This window comes from Zootoca vivipara, chromosome 3 (assembly GCF_963506605.1).
Source record: "Zootoca vivipara chromosome 3, rZooViv1.1, whole genome shotgun sequence".
Lineage (NCBI taxonomy): Eukaryota > Metazoa > Chordata > Lepidosauria > Squamata > Lacertidae > Zootoca > Zootoca vivipara.
In genome coordinates, this window is record NC_083278.1 from 22,600,414 (window position 1) to 22,626,880 (window position 26,467).

The window sequence follows — 26,467 nt, forward strand, 5'->3', positions numbered from 1 at the left end:
TCTGCACTCATGCTTCCAAGCTATTGCAGCTGCCTGCCTGCCTTTTAGTTTCTTTCTGTGCTGTAGCCAAAGAAGAGACGGACAAGGAAGCCAAAGGGATGGAATAAGCTGCTAAAGTGCAGTCCCCACTCCCACACCCAGTACAGCCCTCTCCTGGCTTCTCTCCCATGGGGATGTGGTCTAGGTGCGAACAGAATGGCTTGGGGAGAGTGCCAAGGTCTAGATGAAATGATGCGGCAGTTCATAGCTGACCAGCAGTCAGTAGGTTCCACATCCCTGGTCGAGTGTTCCTCCCTTGCCCTTCTCTTCTTTCTATCACGCACTGGCTTTGGAGCAAAGAACCTGGCTTATCCAGCAAGAGTTCCCTATTACATCTGAACTCTAAAGCTCTAGCTTAATGCCAGTGAAGAAACCAAGAAAATAAGCCAAAATTTGATAACAGTAGAATTTGTTTGCAACTGGCAGTGATTATATTATTAATATAATAATAATAGTGGCTCAAGGTGGCTTAGGGCTCTTCTACACTTTTAATACATGAAGGGGTACACAGTTTTCTGCTTATCCCATGCTTTCTAGGCACATGTCCAAGTGGTTTTGCCTTTGCCCTGCCAGTTTCCCCTGGAAAACCCACTCTTTAGTGCTAAATCAGAGCAAGCATCAATCTGGAGCAAGCAATCAACCTGATCGAGGTTCGCTACCAATTCAGCAGTAAAGAGTGGGTTTTCCCGAAGGAAAGTGGCAGGACAAGTGGGAGTGTGAAATAGCCTTACAAAAGTCAATACATTTTGAACAGCCTAATGTTAATAAAAAAACCTTGACCCTCACTGGAGGGCAAAGTCTTTATTTCTGGACTGTCTCTCAAAATCACAACAAATTTATTTAAAATCAAATACGCACCAACAATGAGGTCATGTTCCACCCAAAAATCATCATCATCATTTTATTTGTATGCCGCCTTTCCATGGTTAAAACAATGCTCAAGGCGACTCACAACATGACAAGATTTACATAATTAAGCCTACCAACATAACAAAAGTCATAAGCAATAAATAATACACATCAGAAAGTACACAACCAAATGGAAAACAATTTCCACATAAATCATAAAATCTAAAACTAAGAAAACAGCATTAATATCAATCACAATTTAAAATGACATAGATTAAAAAAATAAAAGCAATTTTAAAAAACAAAAACGGAGCCCTCTCTGCCCACCACCACCACCACCAGTCCTTTAGGAAGCCTATCAGGCCCCGCCCCAAGCCAAAATACAATTCGTTCTCATAATGGCACACTGAAGTCCTTTCAGAAAACTGGATAAACTAATAATAATAAATTAAGCTGCATTTTTTGGGTAAAAAAGAAGTATCGAGTCTTATAATATTGCACCGCATTGGAGCAGTCAAGCAAATTACTGAACAAATTGCTGAGAGATCACAAGGCACCAAGAATTATGAAGCATTAATCCATGCTTCAATAGTGTTTATAAAGGTTCTCAGGGGCCACTTACAAGTCTTTGCTTGGTTTCTTTTAGACTTGGAGGTAACACCACGGAACCAGCACACTGCAGAGTCACTCAAGTGGAAATTAAACCCCACCGAGAGCTATCTATTGCATGTTTAAAATATCATTCTTGAACCAATGCCCAGATTCCTAATCTGAAATAAAAAAAACCAGATCACCCAGTTCTTCGAAAAAGAAGAAGGGGGAAAAGGTTACACTAGGCACAGGTGGCAAGAAAGGAGGTGTTAACTGAAATAATATAGTGTTTCTCCCCGCTCAATTATTACAACTAGGAAGACTAAAAGAGGAGCCCCAATGTAGTATAATTTTTTTAGACTTCTGGTCTGTCCTGTTGCCCACCAAAATATTAAGAAAGCTATGCTTTATTACATGTCTTCCGAATGCCAAATCTACAAGCAAAGGTCACTGGTTTAATTTAAAAATAATGCAACTGCTAACAGTGCTGAATAACTTTATAGAGTAGTAACTAAATTATACTCAAACTGGACCCACAGAAATCAATGGCCTTATGTTACTTAACTATTGATTTCAATGGGTCTACTCTGGTTACTGTTTGATACTACCTATAGCCTTTAATTATCACAGACATCTTGCTCTTTTATTTTAAAGATGTTAAGACATTCCACAGAATGACGTTGTCTCATTTCAGCTAAATTAAAAATCCACCAGCAGCTACTATTTATCCCCCCAAAGGTTGTGTGCAGTGTCTTGAGATCAAGTGGAGCTCATGGTTGATACAATCAAAATGTAAATCATACATGCGATGAAAATGATATTTCAAATTTACAACGATTAAGGGCACAATCCAGGTAAAGTTAATAATTTGTAAGTCCGCTGATTTCACTGAGATGAATTAACCACATCCTGAACTCCCATTATTTGAATAACTTATTGGCTTCTCTGAATAATACTCCCAGTTCAATTTTCTGTCCACATTATTGCAAACAGACATTAAAAACAGACAACATAATCCATCTAAGTTAACTGAACTCTCTTCTACTGAGCTAACTGGAAATTAAAAGCACTTGCACAATGTTGGCTGGGTTATTTATCTTCTGTTGGTATTTATATCCTACTTTTCAGTAATACGAACTTGAAAGTTATTTACCAAATACAGAAATGATACTGTAGTAATAAAATAATAATAGAACAGGGGAGCATGACAGAAGATCATTGTAAAATCCAGTTGAATTAAACATCCTAAAGATGACGTGCAAGAAACAAACTCTCCCCCTGCCACCCAAAAAAATAAAAAAGAAATGGCACCAGTAGGGTGAGCTCTTGTGCAAAACCTAGTCAAAGACTTATTGCAGGGCAGTGTATGAAAGGTTGGGTTATAGTATGAAAATAAGGGCAGTATTCAACAAAACATTTCTGCTAGCTCAAGGATTAGTGGCCTTGGGCATGCTCTGCCCTCAAATCTGCTCTGGACAAATGGGAAAAGCCCAGAACATAATTAGGGGGCACACATAGGGAGGAGAAGGTTCCATGGCACAAGGAGAAATCTTTGCATTGACAGAATCATTGTGATGATAAAATGGGTGAGACAGTGTATATAATTAATTAATTAATTAATTAAAGTGCTATTAATTCAACAGCGGAATGTCAATTGCTCGAGTTAAAATCTAACTGTGCTATGTTTCTATATGCCCTAAAATGAATACTCACACTCTCCCTTTGTTTCTTTTTCTTATTATATTATACTGACCATTGCACAATACCTGGGTAAAAGGTATTTCCATTTTTATTACAAGAGAATATCGGTCTCCTGCTGCCCAAAGGATGTACAGTATTGTGCTTTACTCAGCACTAATTCAATTCATTTTCTGGCATCCAACACAGCAGGATGTCTCTCCTCCACTCCACCCTAGCTCCCCCACCCCCAGCATCACACCTAATGACATGTTCCATCTACTGCCACAGTAGAGAAAAAATACTAGCAGGATAAACAAATCATGCAAGTCAAGCATCACCACAATTGACTTTGGAAATTATTAAGGATGCTGATATGCAACTCACCTTCAGGTTCACCACAGAGTGTACACTGTGACTCTGCAAGGAAAAAGAAAGGAAGAAATGCAGAAAGTGGTCAATACGGTAGCCTTTACAGAGATTATCACTTTTAAACTAAGATTGCCTCATTATATCCTTGAGCTTCTCCTCTCTAGACACCTGTTATATCTTGGACAATCAGCAGCAAAAGGCAGATCTCTTCCCACTTTATGTTTCTCTCTTTCTCTAACTCCAATAGCTAGCACCCATAGTAGATAATAATAATAATAATAATAATAATAATAATAATAATAATAATAATAATATTTGTACCCTGCCCATCTGACTGAGTTGCCCCAGCCAATCTGAACTAAGAAGAGTGAGTGAGAGTGATCCCTATGTAAACATTGCTTTTGCATACACGGTCCCATGCATACAAACACCCACAGGTGATGCATACAGGTTGTTGCTGTTGTTGTTGTTGTTGTGTGTATAAATTTTGATGATACACAAAGTAACCGAGTAGCTTACAACTAGGAAGCTAAATAGCTCCTCTAGGTGGTTGATAGCTTCTTTGTAAAGACTATACAATGTCCAGACTCTTTATATCCAACTGAGAAGAATATATTTACAATCTCATGCTTATTCAAACATGGGTATATTCTCACTTGAACTGTAGAGCTCACTCAGGTCTTACAGTTTCTTATGGAAGGGTTTGGGTTTTTTACTTTCACCTCAGCAGTATTCTCTCTGTTTCTTACAGAGAGCTTTTGTGCACAGGTTTCTTCCTAATAACCTTTAGGGATCATCCTCTGTCTGTTCCACTTCAGTTAAAAACGACAGTTACTGGAATAACAGTCACAACAGAATGGAATGCCCATCTCATGTGACTCAAACTCAGCCAATCACATGAGTGCTACCGCCAAAGGAAAAACTCCACATTAAAAATAAACAGTAATTTAACATAAGTAAACATTCCCATTTCAGGAAATTAAACCGTTATCCTTAACACGGGTTACATGATCCACATCTATACACATGGTCCCTGTGTCCAAAGGTTGATAGACTATAACTCCCATCACACCCTTGACCATTGACCATGCCTGGCTGCAGCTGTTCCAAGCTGATGCCCAACCACATTGGCAGGTCGCAAGTTCCTCATCTCTATCATTCAACAAACATGTCAGGTTTGATGCCCTAGTTGGCTGAGACTGCTTTTGCAGATGTCATCCCTCCACCTACATGCATACAAAAAGAACCAAAATGATGTCTGCACACAAGGATGAACCAGGACCAGGAAATAATAAATGGTCCAACCTTTCAACATAAAGGGCTTCTGTGCCTTTAACAGCTTGAGAAAATTGGGATTTTAAAAGGTCTTTTTTTCCTTTTCATTCCACGGTGCTGCAGGAGGATGGAGTTCCGAAACATACATGCAGCTGCCAAAATCCCTTCATCCATATAAATATTTAAGGAACAATGCGAAAAACCTGGCCCTCTCTTAACAGACTACAAGATGCCTCTGATGCCTGCCAGAGACCCTACTGCTGTTAAATGTAATGTTAAAAAGTTTGTTTCACATTTCGGTTCCCAATGTGCTCTCAAGGCAGGTTGCAGGAAAATCACCCCAAGCATAACATTTCCTAACGATGCTATTCTTTTAGTGTATACAGAAAGCTAGGCACTGCTACAGAATACAGAATAAGTCGACTTTATGGTCTACTTTAGACAGATATGACAAGGGGGGAAATGGGGATGAGATAGAATCAGGCGCTTAAAAAAAAGTACTGGGAAATAAATAAGGGAATGTCAGGAGGCAAGACTAGGGCACAGAAGCAGAGGCTGGGGTGGTTCAGGAAGGCTCTTCTATAGAAGCAATTCTTGAAGTTGTACTCCAAGAAGGAAAAGGCAGCACTCTGATGAAAGACTGCCACACATGGTGCCATTGTTAAAAGAGATAGCACTGCAGAAGGCTCCCCATGGAACATCATTGTATGGTCTGCTTCAACACTTGTACTGTATGCTTCAGTATAATTGGTGGAAGCAGGAGCCTTTCAAAACATTTCCCGTATGCTTCAGTATAATTGGTGGAAGCACGAGCCTTTCAAAACATTTCCCATTCGCATTGCCTACTATCTTTCAAACTATTATTATGTCAGAAAGTGCTAACCACTTTGCACCAAAAGCTTCCATTTTTATTTCTGCTAATGGTTCCACTGAACATGTGTTTTTGTTTTAAAAAATGTATACAGGGAAACTCATCTCTATTTTGCATTCTCGGGGAACCATGTATATTTCATTTCTTTCCTGTGTAAGTCTTGAGGAGATGTGGCTTTTATTCCGAGTAATGTTATTAGAGAAAGGGGTGTCTGACTTGCGTGCACATACTGGAACAAGCAACTTGTCTCATTCTTGGCATTTATTTAAAATGCTTCAGTCCGCTCTTCACCATCTGATCCCAAGGTGGGTTAAAATGCAATCGAAAGCAACGTTTACACAGCAATTCAAAGTCTGCATATTTTGCCTGTAAATCTGTCTGCTTTACTATCACGTCAGCTGAGAACAGAGATGCGAGATAAAAGTTGTTTTGTGAAGAAAAATGGGCACAACACTGCAAAGCGACCAGAAGAGCGTGTGAGGGGAAGGATATAACTGTTTAATCACAGCACTTGGGAATAGAGTTATAAATCTCATGAGGAACAGAGTATCTCTTGGAAAAAATGTTTCTGTGTTGGTAATGTTTCTGTGTTTGTAATATGGCGATGTTTCCTTTGAGTCAGCATCATCTCAGCATGATTTCAGAAGCCTGCCTGCTGTTGGGAAGTGCCATCTTTCAGCTGAGAAGTAAAACAAAGGCACTGATCATTCACAGTAATTAAAAGATACTGTGAAATTCTTTTCTGTAAGCAGCAGTTTTTAAATAAGCCCTCTGCACTACAACAGCTTACATTATGCAAAAGGGTGTTTTTTTCCAAATGACACTTCAAACTCTTGGTCTGCTTTGTGCCATAGCTCAGTGGCAGAGCACATACTTTCCATACAGAGATGTCCCAGGTTCAACCCCTGGCATCTCCAAGTAGGGTTTGGAGAGATAACCTGTGCTTCAAACACAGGGAAGCCACCTTCAGTCTGCACAAAGACAACACTTATGTGAATGAACCGTGTCTCACTCAATGTAGGCAGCTTCCTATGTCCCTATGTCTTACATTCCTAAGGAATGACTGTCAGCAGTAGAGATTTGCACTCATTTGTAAAAGCCTGGAAATAAGGCAGCTGCTGGCAGACAAATGGGTACAAATCTCTCCACTCATTTGTCTGCACTTCTAGAGTTCGGGAAAGCTTCTGTGATGCAGTTCAGTTCATAGAATCATAGAACTGTAGAGTTGGAAGCGACCTCAAAAATCATCTAGTCCAACTCCCTGCAATGCAGGAATCTTAACTTTAAGCAGATGGTAATGCAACCTCTGCTTAAAAACTTACAATGAAAGAGAGCCCACAACCTCCTAAGGAAGTCCTTTCCACTGTTATAGCAAATTGCAAATACAATTATCCAACTTTACATTTTACAATCCCCACCCTCCCATTGACTTCCCTCATCTTTCTCTTCTGGTTTATTACATTATTTGTTATCTTCTGCATGTTAAATAACTTTAAGTGTTATTGCATTCTCTTTCTTCATATTTACTTGAATAAAATTGTGAATGTTTATTCAAAACCTGCCAATGAGTCCATCTCTTTTTGTTGTTTCTGTAGGTAAATTGTGAAAGGTTCCTATTCTTTTTTTAAAGTTACTATTGTCCCTTTCATGTAGTTTGTCTGTTAACTTCGCTAATTATGCACAATTCATCAATTTTTCTTGCCACTGTTCTTTCGTTGGTACTTCTCCAGTCTTCCAAGCTTGAGCTAATAAAACTTTTGCCGCTGTTGTAGCATACATAAATATTTTCCATTTTTCTTTTGGCAGTTCTTGACCTGAGATACCCAGCAAAAGGCTTCTGCCTTTTTTTTACAAATGTCGTCTTGTTCTATGTTCTTAACCCCTTCATGTATTAATTAGGGTTAGGGATGCTAGTTATATGTGGATGGCTATCCTGCACAACACTCTGTTCTCACAGATGCCAACCAGATGCCCATTAGAAGCTAGCAAGCAGAACCTGACCACAACAGTACTCCCTCCACACGTGAATTCTAGCAACTGGTACTCAGAGGCATATTACCTCCCAAAGTAGAGGTAGAACATAGCAGTTGTGGCTAGTAGCCATCTTCCTGTTCAGCAGTTATGAATCCATCAAATTTCCTTAAAGTTCATCAAAGTCTTGGTCCCTAACCAGTCCTATCTTATGCTTTAAGCTTTCTTTCCCTCCAAACTTCCTTTCAATGCTCTATTCAGGCTCATAAACAAATTGGCTTCCTCTCCCTGTACCAAACCATTAGTGCTAGAGCATATTCACTTCTCAGAGCATGGCAAATGAAATATGGGGGGGGGGGAGGATTTCCTGACATCCTATCTAAAAAGCCTTCCTATTGCTACTCTCGGGGTTGGTTCAAGCACTACAGCACTCTTGTTGTTGTTGTTTAGTCGTTTAGTCGTGTCCGACTCTTCGTGACCCTCTTAGTGACTACAGCACTAGGTCTGGGGAATCTAGATCCCTCACTTGAAGCAAGCCTTGGCTTCATGTGCTCCTTCCTTCCACCCCCCACCCCCACCCCCAAAGTGCTCCCTTTACTGCAGAGAGAAAGGTAACTGCTTTAGTTGCACATGGGGTTCCCCTAGTCTTGCTGCTATAAAAACTGTCTCAAAACACACTAATAAGCACATATCTAGACAAATATTACACACCCGAGGGCTAAATAAAAACATATAGCTAATCATGAACCTTCATTCTATATTTCCAATGCTGCTACTGTTGATTAGCAAAGTCACCCAGCCACACAGTGGAGCTCAACTATTTCAATAAGTCAACCCGGTTAATCTATTAATTAAGTTGTTTTCCTTTCCTGTCTCAGAAAATAAATTGCATGAGTTAAAGATGACAGACTAAATGTACATTTACAGTAGATACATTTTGACCTAGATAGGAGAGTCTGTGTCAACAACTGTCGCAGTAACGGTTTTAATTAATGCTGTTCATTCTAAAAATGTGCTTAGTCTTCAACTTGCTATCTGCTCGATGCCTAGTATTCTCTTTCTCTACAAACCTCTAGTTCCCATGAATATGTTTCTTAAAAATTTATGTTTTGCCTAACCTGACAAACACCTTTCAGTGCTTGTGTCAAAAGTTACATCTCTGTTTAACTAAGATCTTTTTCTTCTCCTTATGCAAAGGGAACTTGGTTTGGCTTGGTCTGGACTACTTATGAGAAACAAGAGAGTGGAGAATTGCTGTGATTTCCTCTCTTCCACTTGTTTAAGACCATTGATTGATGGCACTATGTAGGAGTCAGTGACAAGATAGATCTTGTTTGTGAGATTTCTGGAAACAAGGAAAACAATAGTCTTTGCTGTGCCCTAGAAAGTTGGTGGCTATCCAAAACATTATGCTTCTGGAATTCCTGATCATTGCTAATCCTAAACACCCTCCCTCTCATTTAAAAGCTGATCTGAAGCTGAGTGAGCACCCTCCACAATGACCCACACCCTGCCAACCAGAACCACAACTGTATAAAACATTACACACCAACATACATGCATATCACATGAAGACATATGCTTATGAACCACAGCTTGTGGACCCAGATTCAGTCATTCATTATTTTAAGTGGTCTGTTCTTAAGATGACCTAAGTCTGGACCCAACCCATTGGTTGTATGGTCTGTTGCCAAAGTAAATCACCTTTCCCCACCACTCAGACCACAGACCGTGCTTGGTGGGTTTGTTTGTTTTTCCTCTTTAACAAGCAGCCTCATAGCTCAGAAAACATTCAGTACACTGCGGTTAGGTCATGAAACCACACTTTCTCTGGGCTAAGTCCTATAAGTGTTAGAGATCAATGATAAGCCTAAAATGAAGCTGGCAAATCTAGTTGGAGATAGAATATGCTTTGAAAATTCATTCTAAAGACTGCATTTAATGTTGCACATTTTCTACTCGTTTATGTCAATGAAAGATTACTACAGAATATTTCTCTGTCATTGTTTGTCTGCATAATGCTTCTCTGATGTCAGGGAAATGGAATTTACAGTCCATTTTCTGCCATTTAAAGAGAAATAAAATATGTATATATTATCATGAGATTGAGTGCAGCTAGGAGCCAAGGTATAATTTAAAGCAAAGCTCAACAGCTATTAGTCATTTTCAGGATTTTGCTTCAATATTTGTATCTAAATACAACTATGTGTCATGGCCATAAAACCTGACTACATTATGAATGATGTTTAATTTCCATTCCTCCTTTTCATGTCTCCCTGCATTTCCCCCTCCCTTGTGCCTATATTTTTGTTAATCCTGGCACTCTCCTTGCTAAGACCTCGTGTTGAAAAATAAATGTGGCAGATCCGTTGGGGGAAAGAAATTGTGCTGTTTAGTGGGATTCCTCAAGGCTCAGTTCATCACAACAAAAACTATCACCTTCGATTCAGCTTCACTACAAAGGAAGTCTTCCTGACAAGTTTCCAGTTCAACAAGGGTTGGAGTGAGATACATAAACCTTGAGGGAAGTGTAGGTGGAAGAGACTGAGGCAAGAGGAAAAAGAAGAAAGAGAAAGAAGAAGAAGGCGTCTCGCACAGGTCACAAGGACAAAGAAAGCTATGGTTGGCAGAAAAGGAGTAGAGGAACAGACAGCAGTGCTAGAGGCAGTCAAGGAGACTGACGCTGTCAGGATGAATAAATAAGGCTGCAAACTTATGCTAGGGATGCCAGAGAATTCCAGAGAAGTGAAAATTGCAGTTGTTTGCATTCTCATCCCATTTTTTATGGTCTCATGTATGTATGTATGTATGTATGTATGTATGTATGTATGTATGTATGTGTTGTTTGATCTTTCACTTACCTTGAAATGTATAGTGTGGAAAGAGGTACATCATTAAGTATGTTAAATTTTTATGTTAAATAAGTGGACAGCGAGATAAAGAGCATCACAGAAATTGAACTGGCATTGGGCATTGATGTGTGTAGCAATGTGTGTGTTTGGCGTGCATTGTGGGGAGGGGGTACTTTTATTTATTTAAAAGGTTTCCAAGCAGCCCTTAGGCTAACATCCTTTCTTTTCGTGCTTTTTATTATTAAAAACACATTTATTCAAAAGTTGCACTTCAGCTTTGTCCCCTGCCATAACACCAAAGAACGACCACTCCAATCCTCAATCCCCCATCAATGTCATGTTGGCTTGCCAAATACCCTCAATAGGAACCCAACTAATCATCTGGTTGGCTAGACATTTTCAATCAACATATCCCCTCCACAGACACCTCCACGATGATAATGATGACATTAAAATATCGAGTTCTTCAATAAAAGAAGTGGCTTACAGGACAAAGGTAACATAACTTGCCACCTGCCAATTGGCCCCACTGCCCACCCTAAACTTTTCTCTTTGTCCGTTTTACCCTTGGTGCAGTTACAGAGTCATGTTTATTTTAAAAGCATGGCTGTGCAATTCTGCAGTGGTGAAACCAGTGAGCAGGGAGTTTCATAGAAGAAACAGTTACCAAGGGAGACTTTCTCATCCCGGCCATTTCTCTTGCTGAAAAGCAGAGAATCTTTTACCAGAGAAGAAGGGTGTGTCAGCCATATACGACTATATGCATAAGCAACATGCAGTTTGTCCCTTCTCGTCTCACCACTTCAGGCCCTGATACTCCTTGAGAATAATCACAGCAATGAGAAACACTTAAAATACAAAAAAACCCACAAATTGGTGATTTGAGCGGCTTTATCTTTGCCAGGGGGAAAAAATAAGGAAAACAAATGAGAAAGTGTCTCACAATGAAGCATTTCAGAAAATGAATGTTTATGTTTATCTACATGTCAGATGAACATTTTCATCTCTAGTTGCAATTTAGTTCAATTCACAACTGCATGCTTTCTTTCAACACAGGTAAGTCAAGCTGACGGAGCAAAGAAAAGGGTGGGGAGCGGCGGTATAGGAAATCAAACACACCTTTACTTTTTTTCCCTCTCATCTGTCAGTTATGGTAGACTTGGTAAATGCCCTCATGGTGGGTGTGGCACATCTATACCACAAGAATCCAGAGTGTGTCTTCACCCTTTGCACACAGAGGCTGCATGCGTCTTCAGAATCTCTACCAAGCAAAGGCCAGACAACTCAGTGTCGTGGCCAACAAGTAACTAAACAGAAGGCATGGACTTGTATGTGCTAAGGTAACAATGTGAGGGCGAAACCTGCTTCTTGCCTCTGCCGACCATGAGCCATTTGAACTGATTTGCTGACGGCTGCACAGCTTTCTCCCAGGTCAAGTAATTCCCAAAATATGTGTCGTGATTTCCAACTGAAAACACATCTTTTCACACAGGGATGTGAGGGACGACTGCAAGTCTGGTAATGGTTTCTTTTCTTTCTTTTTTCTTTTTTGCATAATTGGTGGATTGGTTAATGGTTCCGATGGTTTGATGTAGTGTTTTAATGGTGTTTTAGACTGATTATTGCTTTTGCTTTGTTCTGTTCCATGCCTTCTGAAGTCTAAAATATAAATGACTAAAGCTTGAATTAGGCCCAGAAACATATTGGTGAACGTTAAATTATGCAGCTTTGAAGGTACTGGTGTCATATAATAATGCTGACCCACATGAAATCAGGTGGTGACATTCTTCCAGATTCTGAAGCATCCTTAGGGACAGTCCCACAGAACAGCCCCACATTATTATAGTTGCAGGTAGGTAGCCGTGTTGGTCTGAGTCGAAACAAAATAAAAAAAAATCCTTCAGTAGCACCTTAAAGACCAACTAAGTTTTTATTTTGGTATGAGCTTTCGTGTGCATGCACACTTCATCAGATACACTGAAACAGAAGACATTATTATAGTTTGCCCTTTCTTGGAGAATTTGTCATCGTTTTGTATAAAGCTATGGTGGCATGGGGTTTCTAGATAGATAAACATCCCATTATTTGACTTCAGCTTTCCCCAAGAAATTCTTATACATTTAACTTGCTTTCTGACCTTTTAGAGAAAGAACAACAACAACACAAAGCTACCTGCTATTGTAAACAAGTGAATATTCACAGAGATCACTCGAACCAAGCTCTCTGGCTTAATAGATTAGTCTTAGGAACATTCCCCTCTGCTGGCATGATTATTGGTCTGAAGCAGACATGTATTTAACTTGGTGGGGAAACTATTGACCTGGCTCTTTCCTAGGAGCTATCATGAAGTAAGTCACACCATTCTTGTCACTTACGTGAGAAATCATTGAAGAGACTTGAGAAACAAATGTTTAACAGGTCATAGAAAACAGCAGCTGGCTCCTAACTTCCTTTCTCAAGTTTTGCTTTTAGGAAAGGCGGCGAAAACTCCAGAAACCAAATTTAAATACAGGACTGCATAGTTTCAATAAGTTTCATTTCAATTTGACAAGAATTTGCTGCCAAATAACACAATATAATACCATTCAACATCAAATAAAATTTGTACTGTCTGTTGACTCCATGGCTCACTACCGATGCATAGAGAATGATGACCACATTTCTTGACGCTGCAACACCAAGAATGTATTCTGGTAAAACTGCATTTAATTCAGTTGTCTTGACTGCAAAATATTTGAAAGCGAAGGAGTGAGTGCCTGCTTTTAAGGTTGTTCCACATTCTAGTCATTTTTATTTCTCATTTCAGAATTTGGGACTAAATGTTGCCCGGAACAAATATGCAGTGACAGACATTATCAGCCTATTGGCCTAGTACCCCCAATTCTTACAGAACTCCACAGATCGTTAAGAAATATATTTCATAGTGAAACTCAAATGATGAACACTCTCATTACCCTTGGGCACAGATCATCAGGCCCCCATCAACTGAAGTAGCTACTGCAGCTCCCTCCTTGCATCATTTATCCTCTTATCACCAGGTTGGGCACTGCTTTCCTTTTGGGTGAAGACAGAGACAAAGCAGGTGTTGGGCAGTTCTGCCTTCTCTCTGTCACACAAATGTTTGACAAATGGCCTGTTATGTGGAGTAGCACCCATGGGGTTGCATTCTTGGTGGCAACCTTGCCATCAGCATAATGCACGAATTCTTATTTCTGTCTCTTTTTCTCCAACATTGCTGTTTTAAGGTCATACTGCTTCTATCAGAAGAAGCCTCTATTTAAATGTTTTTTTGAACTAAACTAATGTGAAATGTTGCAAATAGGCAAGCGAGCTTTGTCTGCTATACCTTAAAATATATGGAGGGGGTGGGATCTAGAGCATTTGTGATTATTGCACCACAAAATCATATTAGCATGTACCAGTGTCTGAACATAGCACAGGAAGTCCATTCTGTGGAATAAAAAAGTCCAGATGGAGAATTTTATAAAAATTAGGCATCGTGGTTTAAATGTAGCAGTCATGAATCATTGCAGCGCTGATGGCACCCTGTGCCTGAAATAACTAACTAATTTTTGCAACAAGGGTTCGGTGTCAATAGCATATGTATATAGAAGCCAGGAGGGAAATGTTCTCAACAGTTTGTCTAAGTATTCTACAGTTAATATTAAACTGCCCCTAAATAAAGTGTCCATATAATCACTTGGGTTCCTTCCTCTTTAATAAAATAAAATATCACCTTAAATATTAGAAAAGGACTCAGTTGTTCCTTGGGTTTTACCAATGAGAGAAACTAATTTGTCAACCAAACTCTCAACAATACTGTTAATTTAATTTATCAGATGTATGTTGTTGTCCCTCCAGGGTCATCTTGTCTTCAACGAGAATGGGGGGTAAGTCAAAGAGACAATGGCAGGGCCAATATCACCCAGTGAACTTGATGGTTGGGTGAAGATATAAACTCAGGTCTTCCTAGTATAAGCCCATAATACTAGCTACTACATATCCAGTTGCATGGGAACAACTGAGTGTCCAAATTCCATGGGAAACCTAGGCTCACAAGGTGACAGTGTTCCATCAAGAGCAGGCAGAACGTTGGATACCTCCAGTGGGTCTTGCTGGTGCTTTTTCGGGGTGTGTGTGTGCGCATATCCCTAAACATCTTGTGAATCTTTGTGCTTTTGTCCATTTACTGTATTTATTTTTCCTGATTTGAACTATAAATTGGTGATTTTCTTGAGTCAAAATGAGAGTACCCCTATTCATTTTTTAAAAAAAAACACTGGGTCTTGCTAAGGTAGCTACAGAAGATGTCTGCAGGGAGGCAGAGCCAACTAAAGCATTATGTAGACTCCACCTCCTTGGAGAGGCTACTTGGCCAATTACAGCTGCCTCGGCTTATTTTGTAGTCTTTGGCTTCTGCAAGACTTCGGAGACATTGCAAGGAACTCACCCTCTGAGTCGTAGGACTGTAGCAGGGCTTCGATATCCACTTCCGAGTGCCCTAAATATGATACTGTCTATTCTTTCCACAAGGAAGGAGCATGAAACTTGTGCCCATCAGAGACCTCCACTGCACACTGCAAGGTCCCACCATACTGCACTGGTGTAGATGTGATAGACATTATTTCATGAATGCAAAAAAATATGGGAGATTGATAATATTAAAAGTGGAATGAGGACACCCCTTAAAACATATCAGCTCAAGAAGAAGAAATTATAGTGTGAAAAAACTTTTTGACTCACAAAATAGTTTCCTATGGTGACCTGTGTGCCTACTCAGTCTGCTCTCCAGATGCTAACTATAGACAGGCAACTACAAGGCCCTTCTTGTTCTCTTTTCTTAGGATTCTTTAGCTTTAAACTGGATTGGGACTAGACAGCCCTTCAAACAGAGGATGTTACTCACGCCTTGGCCCAATGCATACTAACTTAGAAATAACTATCATTGAGTCCAAAGTTTGTATAGGTGTGCAAGCCGAATCTTCCACGTGCAAAGATATTCACCACTATATCCCACTGGTTCTAAAACTGCAAGAGTTCAAGGCAGACGTGCTCACTGTTGCTCACTATTAAAAACTTATTCATTGCAATTTTTCAGAACCAAACTTTTATAGCCAATACTGTAGTTATCATTTTAAGCTATATGCATTAAAGCGAAGCTAATTTGGGCATCAACATTTCAATTTATTGTTTTTTAATTAAAATGCCGGCTCTGCATCAACCCTACAGCATCTGATAATAAATGAATAATGAATGAGATCGCTTTAGTCTTGCAATATGAGGATCCTTTAATCTAAAACTTCATAGCACTTTGAAAATCATTTAATAATTAAGCTTGACAACATACTGAGACAAGCCCCTTTAACCTTCCTCCTGCTTTTAGCATAAGATAAACATTACACATTGAAATATAATTTTCTATGACAACAGAAGGATAGGTTTTCTTTCCTGGCTCTGTTAATAGACCACTATACCCTCTCTCCCCCCCCCCTTACTTGCAAAATGCTGGAGCTGGGTCAGTTCTCATGAACATTTTCATTCCTGCAAAAAGCAAACCCCTTTGGGAACAGGGAGAGGGCTACAAACAGGATGAGAATGTTGATGGCATGGGTCTCTCACAGATACCCGTTCAGAATGAAGACAATGTTTACTGCCCTCACTTTGAATGGGCTTTGTGGTATCACGTGACTACAGGTGTTTAGTGATGCTGTGAAGTCATGTTATTACTACCTTTCCTCATTGGCTACAAGAAGCAAAGGGGAAGAAGTTAGCTTCAAACAAGTATTGTCACCATTTCTGATTTGGCTTCAGGTGTCACAATGTGACCAACCTTTGTCAGTTAAATAAGCAGAAATAATAATGTTGCTGACTGTTACAACACTACACATACAGTATCTTCTTCATAAGAGGAGACAAAGGTTGTAGGTATGTGGGACATTATTCTGCATGCCTACTAACACAAGCAAAAATACATATAAAATTTAGGAACCAATGGTTTTACTCTTAAAATGAGAGAAGGTTGTTCGACAGTGGAACATGAGACTCCCATGAGAGGTGGTGGACTCTCCTTCCTCTGAGGCTTTTAAGCAGAGGTTGGATGGTCACCTGTCATGCATGATCTAGCTCAGATTCCTGCATTGCAGGGAGTTGGACTAGATGATCCCCAGAGTCCCTTCCAACTCTACAAATCTATAATTATAAGAAAACAGCCTGATCTAAATTGCTCCTCCATATACCTAGCTTTTCTGAGATATGATCTGCAATACTAGTGGATTTATGCATTCCTCTTATGAGTGAATAGCACTTCATATATCCTGGAATGTGAGCTATTATTATAGGCAGAGCACATCTTGGTGACTGACAGGTCTTTCAGACCTCTATCAACTTACAGCAAGCTAAAAGGTTCTCTTGGCTCTGTCAGCAAGAACATCCAACTATTGACATGCTGCCAGCTGGCAATTTAATTATTACAAGTACATTTTGGCCAACATCTCTTATCTCCCAATCGCTTCCTAGGAATGATCCAAATCCTGCTAGCATCAGAAAAGAACTCATATAAAATCAGTTTGCAGGTACCTGGGAGGAAGAGGAGGGTAAATCCCATAAGCCAAGCACCTCAGCTTATAAAATATATTTCTGTCTTAGGATATCATGAAACTCTACAATATCAAGTCAGCACTGAACCTGCAATTTCATGGCATGTCAAACTGCTGAGAAAATCAGGTCTGTGGTTGATATATATAGATATTTTAAAACATTCTGCTATTCCCAACCTAGGTTTCTATTGAAAAGTGAAAAAATAAGGGCATTCACACACATTAGGACAGGGGTCAGCGAACTTTTTCAGCCGTGGGCTGGTCCACCATCTCTCAGACCATGTGGTGGGCCGGACTATATTTTCCTTTTTTGGGTGGGGAAATGAACGAATTCCTATGCCCCACAAATAACCCAGAGATGCATTTTAAATAAAAGGACACATTCTACTGATGTAAAAACATGCTGATTCCTGGACCGTCCGCGGGCTGGACTGAGAAGGCGATTGGGCCGCATCCGGCCACCGGGCCTTAGGTTGCCTTCCCCTGCATTAGGATAAAAGCTTATTCTATGCTTGAGTCTCTTTGTAATGCAAATATATAATTTATGTTGACCGGAACAGCCAGTTGAATTACAATTGTCTCCCTTCTGCTCTCTGTTCTACATGAACAACCAGCCAGCACATATTTACAATACAGAGATTTTGAGTTGAAATATATATCACATGATCAATACAACATGGAAACACCCAAAAGCATGGGAGGGGGGAACCTGTGGCCCTCCAAGTGAGGTTGGACTCCACATGCAATCAGCCCCAGACACTATGCCCAATGGTCAGAGAAGGTGAGAGCTGGAGTCAATGACATTTGGAGGGAATCATTTTCCACAAAGTTGCCCTAAAGCTTCCTCAGTCAGATTACTATATAAGCATCATAGCTGTCAACCCTCCCCTTTTTTTTGCGGGAAACTCCCTTATCCCAAGCCACTGCTGTCAGCCTTCCCTTTTTTTGCTGGAAATTCCCTTATTCCAGAGCCGTTTCCTGCTGCTATCCTGGATTGTTAGATATACCGTAGACTGTCCCCGGGATGGGTGAGGCTGCTGATCCCTTATTTTCAAATCCGAAAGTTGACAGCTATGCTAAGCAGGCACATGGGCACCTGTGTCTTATTTTGAAAGATTTCCTAGGACACTTTCAGAACTGGTGAAATGGTTCAAAATTTGTTTTTGTAAGACTTTTATCCAAATTGCAGGGATAGCCTGTGGGGACCTGTGGTGCCACGAAGACTGCCCCCCCCCATCATTGGGGTCATTGCTGAGTATGCCCAAGACACCCCAACTTTCCCCCAAGCCTGCCCCATCCTGGTATACATGGCATTGATGTCACTGCCAGGAGCCCAGGTCAGCCACACTACTCAGCTTTGATTAAAATGAGTGAACATAAAAGGAAGCAGGTAATTAAGGGCATGGGTCAGATAATAATGCCTACTAAAGTTGAGAAGGTGTAGTAGAATAACTCTGAAGTGGATGAATGATAAAGATTATTAGCTCATCGGGACCATCTGGAATTGAAATCATACAAGTGTAACAAAAATGGAAGCTAAGGAAGGCCAGTGTATTTTGCACTATGCCAGTCCTCTGCTGACAAAATGCTCTCAATATAATTTAAAGTAGTAATTTGGCTGCTCTAAACTGAACCTGATGAAGACGAGGTTAGGCAGACTTCCTGGTTGGCTTAGGCTCAGAGGACAGATAAAGGTGACCCTGTACTATCCAGTTTGTCACAAATAGGGAATGTTCTTTAATATGTGTGTGAGAGAAAAGAAATTTCCTTCTTCATTCCAGTGGTAATTCTAATATTGCAATTCTAAAGATTTACCTAGAAATAAATGCCACTGCAATCAACTGGACTTACTTTTGAGTAGATTTGCAGAACAGTGAAGGATGAAAATATAACAGGGTCACCAACCTTTTAGGGATAGTGAGCACATTTGGAATTTTGAGGGAATGGCTGCCATGGTGTGTGCGGAATAACACAAAATGGCCACTATCTCATAAAGAGACAAGACAACTGCATCATACCCCATCCCCACAAGCCACCCCCATCAGTGAGGGAAGAGGCCCCATCATTGGCTCTTTGTACCTCTCCTCTGTACCAAACAGAAGGGAGGATAGCACACGCTTCGAGTGTTCCAATTTTCCTACGACATCCCAGTATTACAGAAGCCACCCCAGCGCTGGTATTTGCAGCGGTGCTGCGTTCTTACGCAAGTCAGCTGGCTCCGCGAGAGCATGGCACCAAAAGATGTGCGTCCCGGTTTTCATCAGAGGAATGTTGGAGAGGATGGGGAAGGTATCCAAAGCTGAAGGTATCAAAGTAGCTGTCTTACTACAAAAGAATTTCAGAAATAGACTGGAAAGAGAAGTTGCTGAATTGCAACTTATCACCAAGCTCAAAACCATGGAGGGACCTGGTTTGAACAGAGATATCGGGTTCTTATCTCATTATACATGATAAGCGATCTTCAGCCATCTCCACCCTTGCTTTTTCATGCAAAACCATTTGCAGTCGTTTCCGGTCATCAACAGCTATCAGTCAGTCAATCACCCATTTCCACCACCCTTCTGAGTGATCCCCCCCTCCCCATCCCCACCCCTCCCCACCCCTTCTCTACATAAGTGCCTGGAAACTTCCATTTCACTGTATCTGAAGAAGTGTGCATGCACACGAAAGCTCATACCAAAATAAAAACTCAGTTGGTCTTTAAGGTGCTACTGAAGGAATTTTTTTATTTTACTTCGATCCAGACCAACACGGCTACCTACCTGTATCCAAAGCTGGCATCCAATGAAATGTGGGTATATTTAAGGGTGTGTGAGAGGTTGAGCCAGTGCAAATAGGAACCAAGTAGGATTTTTGATGGGATATAGGAGACCTGCAACTTGCACACATTTAACTTGTTCATATTCAGCTTTATGTGCCCAGCAAATAAAAAAAATAAAAGTGGGTGGAAGACTGGGGGGGGAAATCCCACCCGCTATTGTACCCACTGTGTTTTGACTTTACGTGACTTTGAATGTCTGTGCTACCCCCAGGATGTAACCCCCGCATAAGTTGCAGCTTCATGGGTGGTTTCATAGGAAGTCCATTGGTGACCACAGGGTGTGCGTATGCATTCATCAGCATTAACAAGAATAGATGGGTTCAATAAAACATATTAATGCTGTACCTAACCTAATGGCACTGGGTAATACCAAATTTGCATGCTGGACCATAAAGAAGTCTGATCGTCAAAGAATTGATGCTTTTGAATTATGCTGCTGGAGGAGACTCTTGAGAGTCCCATGGACTGCAAGAAGATCAAACCTATCCATTCTGAAGGAAATCAGCCCTGAGTGCTCACTGGAAGGACAGATCTTGAAGCTGAGGCTCCAATACTTTGGCCACCTCATGAGAAGAGAAGACTCCCTTGAAAAGACCCTGATGTTGGGAAAGATGGAGGGCACAAGGAGAAGGGGACGACAGAGGACGAGATGGCTGGACTGTTCTCGAAGCTACCAACATGAGTTTGACCAAGCTGTGGGAGGCAGTGGAAGACAGGAGTGCCTGGCGTGCTCTGGTCCATGGGGTTATGAAGAGTCGGACATGACTAAACGACAATACCAAATATTAGCCACACTCAATATTAGCCACAGCCATTGGATAGCTCTCATTGTAAATTATATGAAAAAAAATGAAATATTCTTTCCAATAGCTAATATCAATGCGCATAAAATAAATATCTTGTGCATTTTAGAAAAAGAGGAAGTTATATACACATCACCTGCAGAAATGAAGATATACTGGGTTTGGATGTCATTTTAAACAAAGCTACAATTTTCATTTATATAATAATTTATATCCTGCCTCCTCGCCCAGCTAAGGTACTCTGCTTCAGAGCATATTTTGAAATAACTTTCATTCAGATCTAAACAAACACACTTTCTACACTGAAAACAACAGGAGAAACGTTTGAACCGACATGTTAATAGATAAGTATTTCAATAGATGAGGGTGCTATTCTAGGCATGCAGAGCACATTCTGCCGTTTCTTCGTTGCAATGACACATCCCAAGAGTCATATTACTCAAAACACCTCCAGAAAGAACCTTTCCCCTCTTGTTAATAAGCAGAACAAAGCTTTTGCAGAATGCCCAGACAATGACATTTGCCTAGCGGGCACATCAAAATATGAAGTTTAAAACATTTGCCAGCTTAAAAACAAACAAACAAAAACCCCTTTTCAACATTCATTTTGTTCCCATGTACAATATATATAAATATAAAACCGTTAAAGAAGGACTGGGGAGAAAAATGCTTAATCTAGAGCAGCAGAACTATTAAGCAAATAAATGTTTCTCTTGCATTGACAATGCTTGCAAAAATGCAATCTCACCCATTCCGTGAAATCATAAAGCATTTCCCCTTCACCACGAATCTTGATGGTCTTGGAATATTTATGTTCTCCCACAGTGTTAACTTCCATTAGCTGATCATGAACAACCAACGGAAAAAATATGTTCTGGATTTGTGCAGAAGATATTGAAGTAATTTACTAGAAGGTTGTGTGGGAGACAGAAAAGAAATACTTTGTTATTTACAGCCTCCTTCATGGCTGACCAGCTTTCTTTTCTTATTGGAACATCTATTAATGCATTTTCTCCCGAGGATGCTACTATCAAATGGGCCCTGCCTCAGCATCTGCCTTCCATGCCTCAGTACTATAAAGTTTACACTACATCTGCTCCCTTAGATCAAAAATATTATATATTTCACATCACACAAACACACACAAACTGAAATAAGAACAATCACACACATACAGATTGGAATTTCAAATTTCAAAACTGATATTAGTGTCCATAAAAGATCACACAACGGATTCCATAATTTCTACTGATTTCTATTTCAATTAATAAAACCACGTGTTTAATAAAACCAGTCAACTGTTTCTCTTAACATATTTTTAAAATTCATGCTGACTTTGAGGAGAAAAACGTAATTGTTTGCACAGTAAAAAAAAAAACAGATTAAGTACTAATACCCTGTTTCTCATATTTTAAGACATACCCATAAAATAAGCCATAGCAGGATTTTTAAGCATTCAATGAATATAAGCCATACCCCAAAAATAAGACATAGTGATAGGCGCAGCAGCAATGCTGGCCGCGGCAGGAGGAGGAGGGAAAAAATAAGACATCCCTTGAAAATAAGCCATAGTGTGTTTTTTTGAGGAAAAAATAAATATAAGACATGTCTTATAATATGAGAAACACGGTATAGAATAAGGCACTTTTCCAAAGTACTTTATATCACTCACCCTTCAAACAATTACCGGTATGAAAGCCAGTGGGGCAGTATTATTCCCATACAACTGGGTGGGGGGGCGGGGCAGGGAGCTGAAATAAGAGAGACTGCATATATGACTGTGATAAGACGTGAATAAGACTCTCCAGCTTGCAGTCACACTCTGCATGCTACTCAAGCCAATCCCATGCCTTCTTGGGCTCCAATATTTTTTTATATAAAAGCACTAAGCTTAACACTTAAAACCAATGCTCATGTGAAGGGATGCTATCTGCCGTTTTAGTCAGTGTGCAATCAACCAGCTACTGTGTTTCTCCTAAAATAAGCCATACCCCCGAAATAAGCCATACCCCAAAAATAAGCCATACCTCGAAAATAAGCCATAGTGCTAGGCAGTTTAACCTTGTAGGTTAAACTGTACCATACTTGGGGGGGGGATATCCCCTGAAAATAAGCCACCGTGTGTTTTTTTGAGGGAAAATAAATATAAGACGGTGTCTTATTTTTGGAGAAACACGGTAGCTCTGGAGGAGGAAGGAAAGATCCTCACCAATATTAGGCAACTATAACTTTTGTCTAAGTAACAACACTGTCTCAAAACAGCTGGCGGGCCAAGTGAATCAAACAGAGAAAGTGTGGGACACACAGAGAGGCAGAGATTCAAGAGGGAACACAGCTTGGACTGTCCCAGATTTAAAGTTAAATACACATATCCACACCCTCTGGAATCTATGGGACCTACTTAACACTTTCCCCAGAAGTAATAAATTAGCAACATTGTGTAGTTTGCAATATGAACCGCCCCCCCCTATCAATAATGACTGAGGCAAGTATTATGGCCACTGAGTTCTGCTCTAACTCAGATTTTAATCTGAGCTGGGAAATAACTGCTCCTTCTCTCTCCCACCTACTCACATGGCTGCTGTAGTGATGGCAACAGCAGAAGCAGCAGAGAGATGCAGAGGTCTTTCACTCATCTCTTCTCCTTCTTCCTGGTGCCTTGAATGCTAACATGGTAGCTTACTAGGCACCTTGAACCCTGCAATGTGAACTGCATAGCTCTTAGGTAGTCTCTGAACACTACATTCCCCCTTGGTTACCTAGATTGTGGAACATTCCATGCCAGCATTTATTTCAGGGGGGGGCAGGGGAGGAAAGACAGCAGGCGAGTGTGTGTAAAGACCAGCGCTGCATGGGTGATTCCTAGCCTGATCCAGCAATCATAACCGTGCACTGTGTGGGAGAAAAGGGTGAATTATTTCGATTCCACGCCTGCACCGGCCCCAGAGAGGAAACATCTAATCAGCATGGTTGCAACATATTTCACAGGACTGTGGGTTAAATCCATAGTTCTATGCCTTTGTTGTACCCCTTTGTTCAGTTCAGACCCCAAGGGTTAAATTATTATTTAACTGTGCACTTTGCAAAGAATTTAGCTGCACTTTAGTTGAAGTGCAAATCCATATGCCAATTCTCTTCTAAACTGTTGGCATAAGATTTTGAGTTACTGGACTTCAGCGTGGAATTAAATATTTTTCCATGGTACCATTAAAATCTGATGAGTTCTATAGCAAAGGTTCTTTCTTTCTTTCTTTCTTAATTGCCATCCTTTACACAGAGAAGAAATGATGAATCTCAACACGAGGTGACCGTTTTGATCTGCTTTAATCAATATTAATTGACAAAAATCCAAGGTGATTTGCCTTGCCTGTGAACCACCTAAACCATCTGGCACAAAGGGAATACTTAAAATATAATATTTGCTTGAATAGAGGAGAGGAAAGTAACCTGGTGTTAGGCCAAACAAGAGCCAAGCCAAAATGGAAAAAAAAGTGTTTTGCGAATATTTTCACTCTGCTCTGCACAGATTTTTCGGCATGTCTCTGCAAACGATGTGAAACTGTGGACAGTGTTAGAAGGAAAGAGGAAATAAATCCCTAATTGCTCTGCCAACTTGCCTGTCCTTCCTTGATCCAGATCTAGTCACATGCAATTCACTAACTGGTGTAGAATTCGGATGGATATCTCCATTTTACTCTCAACTAGCCATGAATGATTATGCTTGACTCGAGCTGGACCAGGTTTAGCTGTACAGTGCTGGAAAGGCAAGTGTAACAGTGTAACATCTTCTTCTTTGGTCTTCCATAAACACGGTTTTAACAATGAGTCCGAAAGTGACTGTGGAGGCCAATTCTGGATCCACACGTCCTTCCACAGTGGAACATTGGTTTCTGGGTGGGAATTGATCATGGTGTGGATTTGTCAAGTGTCCCTTCCTCTTAGCACGTTTCCCCCTTGTGTCCTGAGATCGAGTTTCTTCAAAGCCTATGACACCTTTGGTAAAGGCTTTTCTCCAATTGGAGCACTCGCAGGCCAGTGTTTCCCAATTGTTAGTGTTTATACTACACTTTTTAAAAAAGATTTGCCTTGAGACAGTCTTTAAACCTCTTTTGTTGACCACGAGCATTACACTTTCCATTTTTAAGTTTGGAGTGTAGAGTAGTTGCTTTGGAAGACGATAATCAGGCATCTACGCAACATGACCAGTCCAACGAAGTTGATTATTGCAATACAGAGCGGAGCATTTCAGTTGCCTCGGGGATGAAGATATGGTTCACCTCTCATGTGAGGACAATGGGAGGGCCTTCAAGTTCCTTCACTGATTCCGTTACACAGTCAAACTGAATTGTGTTTACTTTGCTACCTCTCCTGTGCTCTTTCAAGTATTAATGATAATTAACCAGGCCTCATGGCTACCTCCAAAGTGCCATACTGTAGGGCATGGTTTTTCCCTGCCTTGTCTTCAGCTTTGACTGGCGGGAGCAGGCAGCAGAGCTGCAGATGCAGAGATAAGCTACCCTGGCTCTTTCACGTCTTGCTTCTGCCTTGCTGGGATTAGGATTGTGCTCTATGCACCTTACATGACAACTCGAGAAATGCCTGCTTGAGAAATGCAATCTCCTCAGGCAATCCGAGAACAGACATAGACTGACATCCTATTGGGTCCACACAATTCCAAATCCTTTTTAAAGCCGAGCATGTCAAAGTTATGCTCGTTGATTTCCAACAATTACAAAATCACCTATAATTAAAGATTAAGGAAGGCAAATTATCTTTACATCAAGGCAGTCCTATTTGGCGATAGCAACCTTTGTCCCGTTTCTTACACAAGTTTCAGGACGAAACCGGAAATGATATGGGATCATTTAAAAACTGAAATCCATTGATTTTTGTGGGCTTAATGGGTATATTATGAGTAGGATAATCTTATCATATTATCCACCTAATATGTAACAACAACAACAACAACAACAACAACAACAACAACAACAACAACAACATTATAACTTTCCATTTCATAATAATAATAATTAATTAATAATAATATTTTCCATTTAAATAGTATGTGTTCCAGATCAGCAAGTATCAAAGCTGTTATCCAATCAAGAATACAACAGAAAACAAATACCACTTGGCTTGATATTCAGGAAACACCATGTATATTTTTTACATATTCTCTAGTGCCAATGTTTATTATTCATACAAAAAAGTTACCTGATCTTTTTGTGAAGGAACTATATGTCAAGTTATTGGTTATTATTTACTCAGTGTATCCTGACTGATATTCATGTCTAACCTTAAAATAGAAATCATTTTCTAGCATGCATCAAAACTTATGGAGGCTTGCTTGCATAATGAAATTCTCCTAAAATTTATTCACACACACACACACACACACACACACACACACAAACACAGACATTTTGGTGATTTGTTCCCATTCATCCCATGTATTTTTAAAAAAGCTTTCTTTCCCATTTGCATGCACTAGCACTGAAAAAACTTGCTATATTTTGTGCCTGCAGCTTGAAACGCCTCCAGTTACTACATGATGGAGGAATTGAGTGCCTTTAACATAAAAGGTAGTAGGTTCATCATATTCCCTTCCTCAATCTCTTTAAACGAAGGGAATAAACAACCATCGCAAAAAAAATATCCTCACATTTAACTTCAAGAACTTCATTACATAATTTTTTTTCAGTCAAAGGACTGAGCACTCTTCTCTAACTCATTCAGAGGTTCACAAAAAG

At 40.2% G+C, this 26,467-nt stretch overlaps 1 protein-coding gene across 1 annotated transcript in view; it reads right to left on the bottom strand.

Annotated features, from left to right (window-relative positions):
- DLGAP2 (DLG associated protein 2) overlaps positions 1-26,467 on the bottom strand; it is a 365,596-nt gene that overhangs the window by 201,526 nt on the left and 137,603 nt on the right. Inside the window, exon 3 of the mRNA XM_060272460.1 lies at positions 3,544-3,576. Coding sequence (XP_060128443.1) covers positions 3,544-3,576 — 33 coding nt within the window. The remainder of the gene's footprint in view (positions 1-3,543; positions 3,577-26,467) is intronic.